The 15,383-nt window shown below is 39.7% G+C and overlaps 1 protein-coding gene across 1 annotated transcript in view; it reads right to left on the bottom strand.

Moving 5' to 3' along the window:
• ZSWIM6 (zinc finger SWIM-type containing 6) overlaps positions 1-15,383 on the bottom strand; it is a 200,662-nt gene that overhangs the window by 67,795 nt on the left and 117,484 nt on the right. The window contains exon 2 of the mRNA XM_057541153.1: positions 8,284-8,640. Within this exon, the coding sequence (XP_057397136.1) occupies positions 8,284-8,640 (357 nt within the window). The remainder of the gene's footprint in view (positions 1-8,283; positions 8,641-15,383) is intronic.

Below are 15,383 nucleotides of genomic sequence, written 5' to 3'. Positions count from 1 at the left end.
TGGCTTCTACTGCACAGCACAAGGAATCAGTCATACATATACATATATCCCCTCCCTTTTGGATTACCCTACCATTTAGGATACCACAGTGCATTAAGTAGAGTTCCCTCTGCTACACAGTATGTTCCCACCAGTTGTCTATTTTATACATAGTACCAATACTGTATATCTGTCAATCCCAATCTCCCAATTCCTCCCACCCTCCCCCTTTCCCCCTTGGTATCCATACAACATTTGTTCTCTATGTCTGTGTCTCTATTTCTGCTTGGCAAATAAGGTCATCTATACCATTTTTTAAAATTCCACATATATGCATTAATATATGATATTTGTTTTTCTCTTTCTGACTTACTTCACTCTGTGTGACACTTGCTAGATCCATCCACGTCTCTACAAATGACCCAATTTCATTCCTTTTTATGGCTGAGTAATATTCCTTTGTATATATGTACCACATCTTCTTTATCTATTCATCTGCTGATGGACATTTAGGTTGCTTCCATGTCCCAGCTATTGTAAATAGTGCTGCTACGAATACCAGGGTGCACGGGTCTTCCTGTATTATGGTTTTCTCTGGGTATATGTGCAGTAGTGGGATTGCTGGGTCATATGGTAGTTCCATTTTTAGTTTTTGAAGGAACCTCCATACTGTTTTCCATAGTGCCTGTATCACTTTACATTCCCATCAACAGTGTAAGAGGGTTCCCTTTTCTCCACACCCTCTCCAGCGTTTATTGTTTGTAGATTTTTTGATGATGGCCATTCTGACCAGTGTGAGGTGATGCCTCATTGTAGTTTTGATTTGCATTTCTCTAATAATTAGTGATGTTGAGCATCTTTTCATGTGCCTCTTGGCCATCTGTATGTCTTCTTTGGAGAAATGTCTACTTATAGGTCTTCTGCCCATTTTTGGATTGGGTTGTTTGCTTTTTTGATATTGAGCTGCATGAGCTGCTTGTAAATTCTGGAGCTTAATCCTTTGTCCGTTGCTTCGTTTGCAAATACTTTCTCCCATTCTGAGGGTTGTCTTTTCGTCTCGTCTATGGTTTCCTTTGCTGTGCAAAAGCTTTTAAGTTTCACTAGGTCCTATTTGTTTATTTTTGTTTTTATTTCCATTACTCTAGGAGTGGGTCAAAAAAGATCTTGCTGTGATTTGTGTCAAAGAGTGTTCTGCCTATGTTTTCATCTCAGAGTTTTACAGTGTCTGGCCTTACATTTAGGTCTTTAATCCATTTTCAGTTTATTTTTGTGTATGGTGTTAGGAAGTGTTCTAATTTCATTCTTCTACATGTAGCTGTCCAGTTTTCCCAGCACCACTTATTGAAGAGGCTGTCATTTCTCCACTGTGTATTTTTGCCTCCTTTGTCATAGACTAGGTGACCACAGGCACGTGGATTTATCTCTGGGCTTTCTATCCTGTTCCATTGATCTATATTTCTGTTTTTGTGCCAGTACTATACTGCCTTGATTACTGTAGCTTTGTAGTATAATCTGAAGTCCGGGAGCCTGATTCCTCCAGCTCCATTTTTCTTTCTCAAGATTGCTTTGGCTATTCAGGGTCTTTTGTTTCCATACAAATTGTAAAAACTTTTTGTTCTAGTTCTGTGAAAAATGCCGTTGGTAATTTGATAGGTATTGCTTTGAATCTATAGATTGTTTGGATAGAACAGTCATTTTCAAAATATTGATTCTTCCGGGGCTTCCCCAGTGGTGCAGTGGTTGAGAGTCTGCCTGCCGGTGCAGGGGACACGGGTTTGATCCCTGGTCCGGGGGGGGTCCCACGTGCCGCGGGGCGGCTGGGCCCGTGCGCCACAACTACTGAGCCTGCACTTTAGAGCCTGCAAGCCACAACTGCTGTGCCCGCGCACCACAACTACTGAGACTGCATGCCACGACTGCTGGGGCCCGCGTGCCTAGAGCCCGTGCTCCGCAGCAGGAGGAGCCACGGTGGTGGGAGGCCCACGCACCGCAACCAGAGAAAGCCCACGTGCAGCAAAAAATTCCCAGCGCAGCCAAAAATGAATAAATTAAATAATTTAAAAATATATATATATTGATTCTTCCAATCCAAGAACATGGTATATCTCTCCATCTGTTTGTGTTGTCTTTGATTTCTTTCATCAGTATCTTACAGTTTTCTGCATACAGGTCTTTTGCCCCCTTAGGTAAGGTTTATTCCTTGGTATTTTATTCTTTTTGTTGCGATGGTAAATGGGATTGTTTCCTTAATTTCTTTCTCTGATCTTTCGTTGTTAGTACATAGGAATGCAAGAGATTTCTGTGTATTAATTTTGTATCATGCAACTTTACTAAATTAATTGATTAGCTCTAGTAGTTTTCTGGTGGCATCTTTAGGACTTTTCTATGTATAGTATCATGTCATCTGCAAACAGTGAGTTTTACTTCTTCATTTCCAATTTGGATTCCTTTTATTTCATTTTCTTCTCTGATTGCCATGGCTAGGACTTCCAAAACTACATTGGATAATACTGGCAAGAGTGGACACCCTTGTCTTGTTCCTGATCTTAGAGGAAATGCTTTGAGTTTTTCCATCATTGAGAATGATGTTTGCTGTGGGTTTGTCATATATGGCCTTTATTATGTTGAGGTAGGTTCCCTCTATGCCCACTTTCTGGAGAGTTTTTATCATAAATGGGTGTTGAATTTTGTCAAAAGCTTTTTCTGCATCTATTGAGATGATCATATGGTTTTTATTCTTCAATTTGTTAATATGGTGTATCACATTGATTGATTTGCGTATATTGAAGAATCCTTGCATCCCTGGGATAAATCCCACTTGATCATGGTGTATGATCCTTTTAATGTGTTGTTGGATTCAGTTTGCTAGTATTTTGTTGAGGATTTTTGCATCTATGCTCATCAGTGATATTGGCCTGTAGTTTTCCCTTTTGTGACATCTTTGGTTTTGGTATCAGGGTGATGGTGGCCTCGTAGAATGAGTTTGGGAGTGTTCCTTCCTCTGCAAGTTTTTGGAAGAGTTTGAGAAGGACAGGTGTTAGCTCTTCTCTAAATGTTTGATAGAATTCACCTGTGAAGCCATCTGGTCCTGGACTTTTTTTTTTGGGCTGCATTGGGTCTTTGTTGCTGCGCGAGGGCCTTCTTCTAGTTGCGGCGAGCGGGGGCCACTCTTTGTTGCGGTGCGCAGGCTTCTCATTGTGGTGGATTCTCTTGTTGTGGACACGGGCTCTAGGCACGTGGGCTTCAGTAGTTGTGGCACACAGGCTCAGTAGTTGTGGTTCACAGACTCTAGAGCGCAGGCTCAGTAGTTGTGGCGCACGGGCTTAGTTGCTCCACGCCATGTGGGATCTTCCCAGACCAGGTCTCAAACCCGTGTCCTCTGTACTGGCAGGTGGATTCTTAACCACTGCGCCCCCAGGGAAGTCCCAGTGTGCCCATTACTTCTTAAATAGTGTCCTTAGGGAGGCTGGCAAAATACACAGGTCATAGTTTCAGCCCTGATGGAGCTTACAATCAAGTAAACATAAGCTATACAACAGACATGGGATGGCCGAATAGATTTGCTTGTTTGGTAATATCTGGAAGAGACTGAATAGACTGATATATATGATGGCTGGGACACAGAAGCATTCGAAGGCTAAATTAAGCAGGACAGGCAGGCATGAATGGAATTTATAGTGCTAGTTTTATAAGAACCATCCTCAAACAAACTGAAATGTCTGATGAAGAACAACACTCAAATGCACACTTGGGTAGAACTACAAGAGGTACATCTTTGGAGTATGGATCCTAGGTGACTCCTGTGTCTCTGTAAAAAATACAGTCACCAAAGAGTCACAGAATCGGGAGTGGAAAAACATCTTAGATGTCACGTGTCCACCCTCACCTGACATGAATACAACTGACCCTTAAACAACTGGGTTTGAATTGCATGGGTCCACTTAGAGGGACTTTTTTTTTCAATAGTAAACACTACAGTACTACATAATCCCCAGTTGAATCCACAGACGTGGAACTGCAGATACAGAAGAACTGTGGGCATGAGGAGCCACAGGTACAGAGGACCTCAGGTACCCAGGACCGACTGACTGTAAGTTACATGTGGATTTTCAACTGTGCAGACGGTTGATGCCCCTAACCCCCAAGTTGCTCCAGGGTCAGCTTTACATCCCTTCTACATCTGGCTAACTGAGATGGCATCTCTGGACACATGGCACTGAAGTGAGGGATGAATCTAGCCTACTTTTGGGATTGACTCAAGCTCTGGGAGTAAAAGGGCCATGGAAATGACATCCTTTCCCTCTGTTCCAAGCAGAGACCAATGCCACAGTTTCCACTCAATCTGTCCCTTTTTGTTGTAGTTTGCCCAGTACAGGCCCTCCCATAGGGAGGTCACTAAAAGAAAGAGCAAAAGGAAAAAAAGTAGAAGAGGAGGAAATATGTGCCAGAGTCAGAGCACAGCAAGCTGACCTACAACTCTATTATCATCCATACCCCAAACTGGTTTCTTCCCTCTTCTTTTTAACTATGACTACTTATGGGTACCCCAACATAATATAAACTCTCTCTTTTCTTTAATATTTTACACATGTATATATTATATGACTAAAATTTTTCCAACGCTGCTAGTGAAGATTATGAGCATTTTAAATATGAGAAAAAAAATGAGTCTCACCCAGGGTCACATAGGTAATACACAGAAGAGACAATGCTGTGCTCTAGGCCTCCAGGTTTCAAATTCAATGTTCTGTCCCTACACCACAATTTACTAATTTATAATGCACTCCTTTAATAAGAAGCACAAAAGACCAAAAAAGGCTGAGTTGAATTAATCAAGAGAGTGGGTTAATACTTAGAAATCAGTAAATTTCCAAATAAATACTTAGCAAAGACAATAGCTTTTTCTTAACAATATGGAAGCTAGAAAGTTTCATTTTAATATAAAACCAAGACAAACAATTTTGCTTATCAATGCAAAACTACAACTGGCAATCTCCTTGGAGGGCCATTGACATTAACTATCTTACACCCACTTTTTAGCATACAGTGATTGATTTAATCTAATCACAATTATGCAGGAAATTTTATGAAAACAAAACGAAATGTAAAAAACCGACAAGGACTGAACTATTATGATGACTACGTCTATATTCCGACTACTTTCACTCAATCTGTGACCCTGGATAAGTCACTAACCCATTCTCCTTGGTTTCTTAGTCTAGAAACTATTACAATTATAAATTTGCAATATGTAGCTTACAAGGAAATTTTGAGAAACAATATGCCTGAAATAGACTCGAAAAAGCTTTTAATTCCTCAGCATAAAATTCTTTTAAAAATAAAATATTTCAAAATAGTAAGTAAAGCAACTAATAGAATTTTAAGAAGCATTAGGACAAGTTTACAAGGAAAAGGAAAAACCTACTGTTATCAACATAGTTTGTACTTACTGAAAAATTATATTATGACTTTCTCTTATAAAGGATTTAGATAAGCTAAACCTCATTCTGTTTAAGATACCTATTAAGATAATCTAATCTAAATCCTATCCTAACCCTATTTATCTAGCAAGGTAAAAGTGATGCTTTTCCTTAGAGAAAAATGAACTCTTCCCAATATTCATGTTCAAGATATTTTTCTCGAAGAAAAAATACACCCTCGAAACCATACAAGGAAATACTGCTTTAAAAATGAGTTAGAAAATGCTTAATGTACAGATGTTTGGAGGCAGGTGGGACCATGTAGTCAAATAACTGCAAAACATTTTAAATCCCACCCCCTACTAAGTCATCAATCTAACAGTTAAAATAAGACCCTCCAGGGAGCAGATTTCCCATTTCAACACTAAAGGTCATGGCCTGCTTTCTACCTCTCTTCTTTTTTTGCCACTTGTCACACTAGAATGGAAGGCAGGAAGGCAGCTTGTGTAATTGGCCCATTTCCAGGCTAGGAGCAAATCTTATGATAAATTAAGTGGAGAGAAAGCTGGCAGGATAAACTTCTCAAGTTCACTGCTTTCGTGAAGCTGTTCTCATACAAAAGTTATTTGAAAATCACATTGAGTCTAAAGCTAACCTGCATTCTGCCCTTGATATTTCCTTAGATATCTTTTTCTTCTAATTTTAGAAAGTCTGAGAGAAATATAATGTCATGTGAACACTTTCTCACATCCAACTTTAGTTTAGATTGTTTCATTAGTCCCACTATTTTGCCACAGAAATGCATTTTAAAAGCTTTTAGATAAGAAACTTTGGGGGCTGCTACCCTTCAAAACAAGGAAGACAAATGCAGAACAAACACCTTACTGTTGATGTGGACCTCTGGTTAAACTAAAACTCAGAGGACAAAATGACCGAATGGAATATATGAATTTTAAAAAAAGGAAAAAGAGAGAGTGCATAGAAGTTTGAAGAAATGGTATATGCTATTCTTCTGCCTTCAATGAGCGATTTAATAGGAAGCCACAAATACGCTCCTGAGAATCTCTGCGATGACTGTTAGCTGGCCTGAATTTTCACAAGGTAACACGATTGAGACAGATGATATGACAGAGCAGAAGCCTACTTAAAAAGTCCTTGAATACATGTGCTTTTGGTGGGTCCAGGGTACTTCTGTGGCGGAGTTGTTTACAATCCTGTTACTCAACATTGGCAGACTCTACCAAGTAAAATGCTTTACACACCTTATAAAAGCTACTTTAATAAAGCTGAGACTGACATGGAGAGCACTAGAAGAAATACGGCTATGTGGATTCTCCCCTGACATAAAAGACATATTAAAAGTATCATAAGATACCAGGAGACTTGTAAAACAATGTTCACAGCAGCTCTATTCAAAACAAGGTTCATCAACAGTGGAAGAGACAAACTGTGGTGTCCTCATACCTAGAATACTCTATAGAGTATGTGCTGTCCAATAAGGTAGTCACTAACCATGTGGCTACTGAACACTTGCAATGTGGCTAGAGTTTGATGTGAGATGTGCTGTGAGTGTAAAACAGACACCAGATTTTCAAAGACTTAATATGGAAAAGAAGTGAAATATATCAATATTTTTGTTGAATTGATATTCATGAATGTTGGGATGATATGAATATGTTGAATTGATTTTTAGATATATTGAGATAAATAAAACATTATTAACATTAATTTTACATGCTTCTTTTTAAGTGAAGCTAATAAGATATTTTAACTTATACATGTGGTTCACACTGTACTTCTATTGGTATTTCTAGTGCTGCTTTAGAGCAATGAAAATGAATGAACTAAAGGTACATGAAACAATATGAGTAAATCATATAAACATGATTTTGAATGAAAGAAGTCAGATACATAACGCTTAAAATCAGATAAGACTAAACCAGTGTTTAGTGATGTTAACGTTAAAACACAAAGCACCAAAGAAGTGATTACCATAAAAAATCAGGCAAGGGTTACCATGGGAAACAGAAAGGAGCCTGTGACTGACTGGAAGGGGACATGTGGGACCCTCCAAAGTGCCGAGAGTCATCTATTTCTTGGCCTGGATGTTGGTTCACTTTGTTAATCTACACATACATATTTTATGTACTTTTCTGTGCTATATCTCACAATTTTAAAAGTTTTTAAGAAATGATCTCAAACTGCTTTCCTTATACATTTATATTTGCTACATCAAGTAAGGACTTTGAAGAAAACCTTAGGATAGGGGTGAGTGACTGACTGGTCCCATATTTCAAGTATATGTTGACAGTTGATACATGTATTTACAAATAAGTGAGGTAAGAAGTTCAGTGTATAAAAGACTTAAAAGAAACCCTTTTTGAGATTTCTTACACACAATAATAGTCATATCCTAAACTCTCTCTATATAAATTCTCATCTTTTTCTAAGAATAAGTTACTTTCTTAATATGAGGCGTCATATCAGAAACTTACTGCCTTGGAAAATAAATTTTTTAAGAAAATGAAAAATATTCTGAATATGCGCAAGTCAGTTTACTGACAACAGCTGACAAAGGTGAATTTGTGTTTACTATAACTGATATCTAGTATTTGATGAAATTTTACAAAACATAAACATATAAGAGCCAAGCTTTAACAAATGAGAGATTTTTCTGAGCAGAAAAGACTTGGTATCTAGTAGAAGGTACAAAACACTTCAAAAGAAATGTTTTAGGATGCAAAACTAAATTTAAACCTTCAGCTACCTAAGAGCAATGTTGATGATCTAATTCATATTTAATTCATTTTCAGGCAAAAGAATTAAATTTATAAATGAAAAATAATCCAGAGAAGCAATCTATAGGATGAGTATCTATACTCACCATGAACTTGGTTGATTTCTGAATTCTGGGAAAGAATTTCATCTGCCAATTTTTGAGCAGTTGGCAAAACTTCTGTGTGGTGCACTGTGATCAAATACTGTACAAACTTTTGTAGTTGGTCTCTATTCATTTGAAAGAGAGTCTCTGAAATGGGAAGATGCAATTTGACCTGATCTGGCTTGCGGATGCGGTATAAAGACAGTGCCACAACATGGGCACAATAAAATATGTCCTTGTTTCCACAGCTGCAGGTCACTGAGGTAATCTTGCAACGATCAAAGCTGATGGCCACGTTGCAAACAGTTTCTGGCTCCGATTGTATTGCAGGTTCTGTCACTGTGCCACTCAAGTGGAAACCTATGTGAAAGAAGGGGAGGAGAGAGTTCAGTTTCTGCATTCAGATGCTACAAAATATTTTAATTTTTTGAAATGCGTAGTGCTTGACAGCTGCAAGAAAAAAATATGACAGCTTTTATTTTCAAGTAAAAACATTCAGGCCACTCCAACCTCCCTCTCCCTGCACCTTACAAGTAAAAAATAAATACTATTTAACAGACATGCTGAAGTAGTTCATTACACAGCCATATGAAAACACTTACTGCAGTATACCACCATCACACCTATATATATGTATATTCATACACCACATCATACCTATACCTAGATCACAGCTTACCTAGAGTAAGCCATCATTACTCTGTTCTAAATCTGTGTGTGGTATATACCTGACCAAGATCCCCTAGATCTGTCGTTTTCTCCCCCACCATTCCACCCTTTTTTAAACAACTTTTTAAAGTAGAGTAGGCCTGCTCAGCTTTCTTCTCAACAAACTCCTCCCTTCCTTCCACCTTTATTCCAGGCAGCCCCAATACTGCAACGTCTGTGAGCAGTACGTGCTGGGGGAACTGCAAAGCCCACCAAATCGCACGCATACCATAGCTGAAGTAGCTCACAATGACTATTTTCTCTCCTATCATACAGAGAAAAGCTGGTACAGAGGTAGGCTGTTAAACATGCTCACATGCACACATGGGTGCACAAAAATCACCAAGTGGCAAGGGGCCTTAGAGGCCTTGTAGCCTCAACTTAGAACCACACAGGAACCCTCCACAACCTCCCTGACCAATGGCACTTGGCCGCTGCTTCGAAGGATCCAGAAATGAGACACTCAACCCGCACAGGCAGCAACGGCTCCTTGGATAGCTCTAGCCACAGCTCACCGCCAATCAAAACTGCCTCTCGCTGCCGCTGCCACCAGTCAGTCAGTCTTGTCCGGTTTGGCCAGGGCATACATCCCCCTCACTCCTTTTCCCTATTTATGGGGAAGCTGACCCTGAATTTTTTTGGCACACCATTCAGTTCCATCTACCCTCTCTGAAGGCCACATGCAGAGGCCAGTGATAAACATTAAGGGGAAACCTCCAGGCCACAGACTTACCTCAGGATTAAGCACCTGACAGGAACTTGAATGTTAGAAATGTAATGAAGCCTCTGACTCAGCCTTCCACTACCTATGCTACTTGAATAAAATTTATCTAGCAGGCCACTGTTTCTCCAGGTTCCCCTTCATTCACAAAGAGAAGGATCTTTTCACCACGTGGGAACTCCGGAAAGATGCTGCACACGGAGCTGCAGAGATGTGACATGAGAAGGACAGACAGATGATGCCTAGAGTTCACATGTGGGGCATCTGAACCCTACTTACTATCTCTTTCAAGAGAGGGGTTCCTTTAGGCCAGGGCGTTGGGAGAAACATTATTCAACTTAACGAGAAATCTTTCAGAGTAATGTAACTTAATCTTGATAATTCATATTCAGCAACACAGTGGAAAGAGAAAAGTGTTGTCATATTTTTTTACCAGATTATCAATTTAACAAGTGCATTTCCAAAAATCAAGTCACTATTATTGCTTCACAATGAGGAATTTTGATAACCATAATACGGTAACCTCTGGTTTTCTTCCACAGAGATTATCCCTGTTTTCAAATGGATATTCCAGTCTCCTCCTCTATCTCTTTTGGTCAAGAAGTTTTTTTGGAAAACCGCAATTAAAGAAAGGATACATAGCAAATGTAATCATATTTTTTAAAAATTTTAATGTATTTTCCCATGAGAAAAAAAAAATCACATAAAAAGTAAACACCCAGGAAAATTTCAGAAATGAAGAATAATAAGCGCAGTCTTGTCTTCTTATATACCAGTGCACTAAAAGCTTACAATAATTAAAAGTCTATGGGACAGGCACAGATTAAGACAAGAAAAAGATCAATGGATCATAAATAAGTCCAGAAAGTTTCCAAGTATATTCTGTATACTTACTGCAAAGGTTCTCTGTTTTCTACCTGTCACATATATATGTGTACAAAAGAAGCTAGTTGTCACTATAGGAAGATAGTTATCATAAACTAACCATTTATAAAATCAATCTCTCCCAGCTTAACACTATTTTATTTCTCCTTATCCACCAAGTCAACATCTTTGTCTCTCCACAAAAGTGATACTGAAGAACTCCCATCACAGGCAAAGCCAAGACAACTGAGAATCTGAAAGAGTTAGACTAGTTAGTATTTAAATAGTCTGCAAGGCTATAGTGTAAGAGGTGCTTCAAAAGAGATTGATTTAACTATCAAAGAAGAGGCCCTTCTTTTTTTTTTTTTTTTTTTTTTTTTAAGGATTTTCTTATTTATTTATTTATTTATTTATCTACTTTTGGCTGTGTTGGGTCTTCGGTTCGTGCGAGGGCTGTCTCCAGTTGCGGCAAGCGGGGGCCACTCTTCATCGCGGTGCGGGGACCGCCCTTCATCGCGGTGCGCGGGCCTTTCTCTATCGCGGCCCCTCCCGTCGCGGGGCACAGGCTCCAGACGCGCAGGCTCAGCAATTGTGGCTCACGGGCCCAGCTGCTCCGTGGCATGTGGGATCTTCCCAGACCAGGGCTCGAACCCGTGTCCCCTGCATTAGCAGGCAGATTCTCAACCACTGCGCCACCAGGGAAGCCCGAGGCCCTTCTTAAATAGACATTTCTCTAAAGAAGACATACAGATGGCCAGGAGGCACATAAAAAGATGCTCAACATCACTAATTATTAGAGAAATGCAAATCAAAACTACAATGAGGTTATCACCTCACAAATCACCTCAAAATGGCCATCATCAAAAACTCTATAGGGCTTCCCTGGTGGCGCAGTGGTTGAGAATCTGCCTGCTAATGCAGGGGACACGGGTTCGAGCCCTGGTCTGGGAAGATCCCACATGCCACGGAGCAGCTGGGCCCGTGAGCCACAATTGCTGAGCCTGCGCGTCTGGAGCCTGTGCCCCGCGATGGGAGGGGCCGCGATAGAGAAAGGCCCGCGCACCGCGATGAAGAGCGGTCCCCGCACCGCGATGAAGAGTGGCCCCCGCTTGCCGCAACTGGAGAAAGCCCTCGCACGAACCGAAGACCCAACACAGCCAAAAATAAATAAATAAATAAATAAATAAATAAATAAGAAAAATAAAAAAAATAAAAAAAAAAAACTCTATAAACAATAAATGCTGAAGAGGGTGCGGAGAAAAGGGAACCCTCCTGCACTGTTGGTGGGAATGTAAATTGATACAACCACTATGGAGAACAATATGGAGGTTCCTTAAAAAACTAAAAAGAAAACTACCATATGACCCAGCAATCCCACTCCTGGGCATACACCCTGAGAAAACCATAATTCAAAAAGACACATGTACCCCAATGTTCACTGCAGCACTACAATAGCCAGGACATGGAAGAAACCTAAATGTCCATCAACAGAGTAATGGATAAAGAAGATGTGGTACATATATACAATGGAATATTACTCAGCCATAAAAAGGAACGAAATTGGGTCATTTGTAGAGACCTGGATGGGCCTAGAGAGTGTCATACAGAGTGAAGTAAGCCAGAAAGAGAAAAACAAATGTTGTATATTAATGCATATATGTGGAATCTAGAAAAATGGTACAGATGGTCTTATTTGCAAAGCAGAAACAGAGACACAGACGTGGAGAACAAAGGTATGGATACCAAGGGGGAAGGGGGCGGTGGGATGAATTGGGAGATGGGGATTGACATATATACACTATTGATACTACGTATAAAATAGATAGCTAACGAGAACCTACTGTATAGCACAGGGGAACTCTACTCAGTGCTCTGCAGTGACCTAAATGGGAAGGAAATCCAAAAAAGAGGGGATATATGTATACGTATAGCTGATTCACTTTGCTGTACAGCAGAAACTAACACAGCATTGTAAAGCAGCTATACTCCAATAAAAATTTTTTAAAAAAAGAGAGACCCTTAGCAAAACCAACGAAGCCCTCAAATAGTTTTGCAAAACAGTTTTCTTCATTCATGTGAGTTGTACAAGTCAGAAGTAAAGTATAGTGAATCCTGATATCGTACAATTATGCAGGGGGAAAACCCCACCTACTATCCAATTATATTACGTTGAATATTTACCACTCTCATAAAAATTTTTTAAAAAGCAAACTATAAAATATTGTGACTTCCAAAACAAATTAACTCAAGAGATGTGTGAGGGCACAAATAAACACATTCATGTCTTATAAAAGTACACTTCATTAATGTAATATCATCAAGATTAAGGCATTTCATGAATGTTCATTTTCCAAGTAATTCTAGATTATCTTTCAAGTACCCAAACTCCTTTCAAAATGCCAACTATTTTTGTTGGAAATATTTCTAAATGTAAGTTCTACCTTGCCACCCTAATCAGCTGACCATTCAGGGTATTACCAAGTGAATGGGACAGCATTCCCTGTAAGAGACAACTGCAGGTGGCAGTATTTTTTAAGCGGGCTCTTGTTTTTTCTCTACTATCAGCTATCACAATGACTCCCCTCCTATACTGCTATCCTTTTTCATAGAAAATTCTTTGCCCTCAGGTCAGCTGCACCTCTAATCTGACTAGATTTGTGGCAACTATTTAATGCTCAGAGGTCTATTTGCGGTTTTTCCCTCCTTACTTTTAGGTTGGGATGGCTGATGTTGCTAGAGGTAAGAGGCTTTACTTTAGATACAAGAAAATTACATACACACAGAGGGGACAGCAGGTACACTAGTTTTTAAGACAATGCAATACTGAGTCAACATGTAGGAGGTTCCATCACGCCTCTCTTCAGGGTTGTGTGGTCGTGTATTTTGGCCTCTCCAATTTGAGGAAACTTTGAAATTCCACCAACTCACTCTCTCCGGGTCCTTAATCATACCATAGCACCCACAGGAGAAGCAAGGAGACTATTCCTCCCTCAAAGATAACTAGAGATGTCACTATAGACATTCTTCCCCCACTCCTTCCTCCGCACCCCTCAATGGTCTTATCCTTTAGGTACTGCGTGACTTGAAACAAAAAGTAATGTTCTTGAGAATGGATTTTGCCTTTCTGGAGTTCTGACAATCCCGGATGACCAGCGGCTTTGGGATTGTAAATGCAAAAATCTCCTTCTAGGACAGTCAGCTGTTCTATATGACAGAACTGAGGACACAGAAAGGGGTAATCCTGCGCTCTGTGGTAAACCATGGATAATTAACTGTTTTATTTTCAAAGAAATAAAACTGAAGAAACTACATGAATCTTTTTTTAATAAATATATTTGACTTTACAAAATATAATCTGTCAAAGATAGTTAATTCCATAACAGCAAACCTCACAGGGCAGTCCAATCGTTTTGTCGTCATACCACCACAGCACCCAATATAATGCTAGTATTCACATTCTCAATCTGCAGGAACTAAAGAAAAACAAAGCAGAAACCAAGGCTCAGTGTTGTATAGGCCTTGGTGACAGACTTTGATTCGGATCAGGTTCTGTCCATTTAAATGCTGTGTGATCTGGGCATACTGTTTAACCTTTCTGATACTTGCTGTATTTTGTGCGAAATGTGGCTAGAAATACCTCCTAGGATTGTTTCGGGGATTAAACTGAAATAACATATGTAAAGCACCTGGCACGTAGTAAAAGTGCTCATTAAATTTTATTTCCCTTTCCTTCCCTTCCCAGCTGGAGAAATAGGGGGGAGGGGTGCTGGAAACATTCCCTTTATCCATAACACTTTTTTTTCCTCTATGGCTACTGGAATCTTGGGGGGAAGGAGGAATCTCATTCTTGAAGTAGCTTGGAAAATAAATGCGAAAGAGTGTTACTTTCATACAGAGAGAACTAGAAAATGTTAGGGGAGAGATTTTTTTTTTTTTTAATTTATTTATGGCTGTTTTGGGTCTTCGTTTCTGTGCGAGGGCTTTCTCTAATTGCGGCAAGTGGGGGCCACTCTTCATCGCGGCGCGTGGGCCTCTCACTATCGCGGCCTCTCTTGTTGCGGAGCACAGGCTCCAGACGCGCAGGCTCAGTAATCGTGGCTCACGGGCCCAGTTGCTCTGTGGCATGTGGGATCTTCCCAGACCAGGGCTCGAACCCATGTCCCCTGCACTGGCAGGCAGATTCTCAACCACTGTGCCACCAGGGAAGCCCGGGGAGAGATTTTTTTAAGTAACCATAGATACTTCAAAAATATTATAATGCAATGATTCTCAAAGCATGGTCCAGGGATACCCATAGCTCCCCGAGAGGCTTTCAAAACTTTTTCATTTTTGCACTTGGACCTTACGGTAGGTCAGTAGTTTATAAGACTTAGCAGGGAAACACTGAAGGGGCAAATTTCTCACATATGAACTACACAATTGAATCGTCTACATTAATTTCACATTAACGAGAATTAAGGTTTCTAGAAAGTAAATATTAAATTCTTCACTGATATTCTAAAAACAAGCTTTCCTTGAAAGCTGATTTTCCATACGTAAGGTTAGATTTTAGTTGCATTTTAAAGGTGACAAGGAGACCCATGATATCAGACTGGAGACACAACTGTTTTAAAATACACAAAGAATTTCTAAAGCTTGGCCACTTTGTGCATATATGTATATGTACTCAGTTAACTGAAAAATGCTAACAAACTGAAAACATTAGAAATTGTCTAAGCTAAAATAAACTGGTAGACATGAAATAAATACACACTAAAAATTACTGCTTTCAGGGCACATTCTTTTCAGAAAAATATGCACCCCGTGCATG

The sequence above is a fragment of the Balaenoptera acutorostrata genome, chromosome 2 (assembly GCF_949987535.1).
Source record: "Balaenoptera acutorostrata chromosome 2, mBalAcu1.1, whole genome shotgun sequence".
Lineage (NCBI taxonomy): Eukaryota > Metazoa > Chordata > Mammalia > Artiodactyla > Balaenopteridae > Balaenoptera > Balaenoptera acutorostrata.
This window is presented reverse-complemented; position numbering and strand designations above follow the sequence as displayed.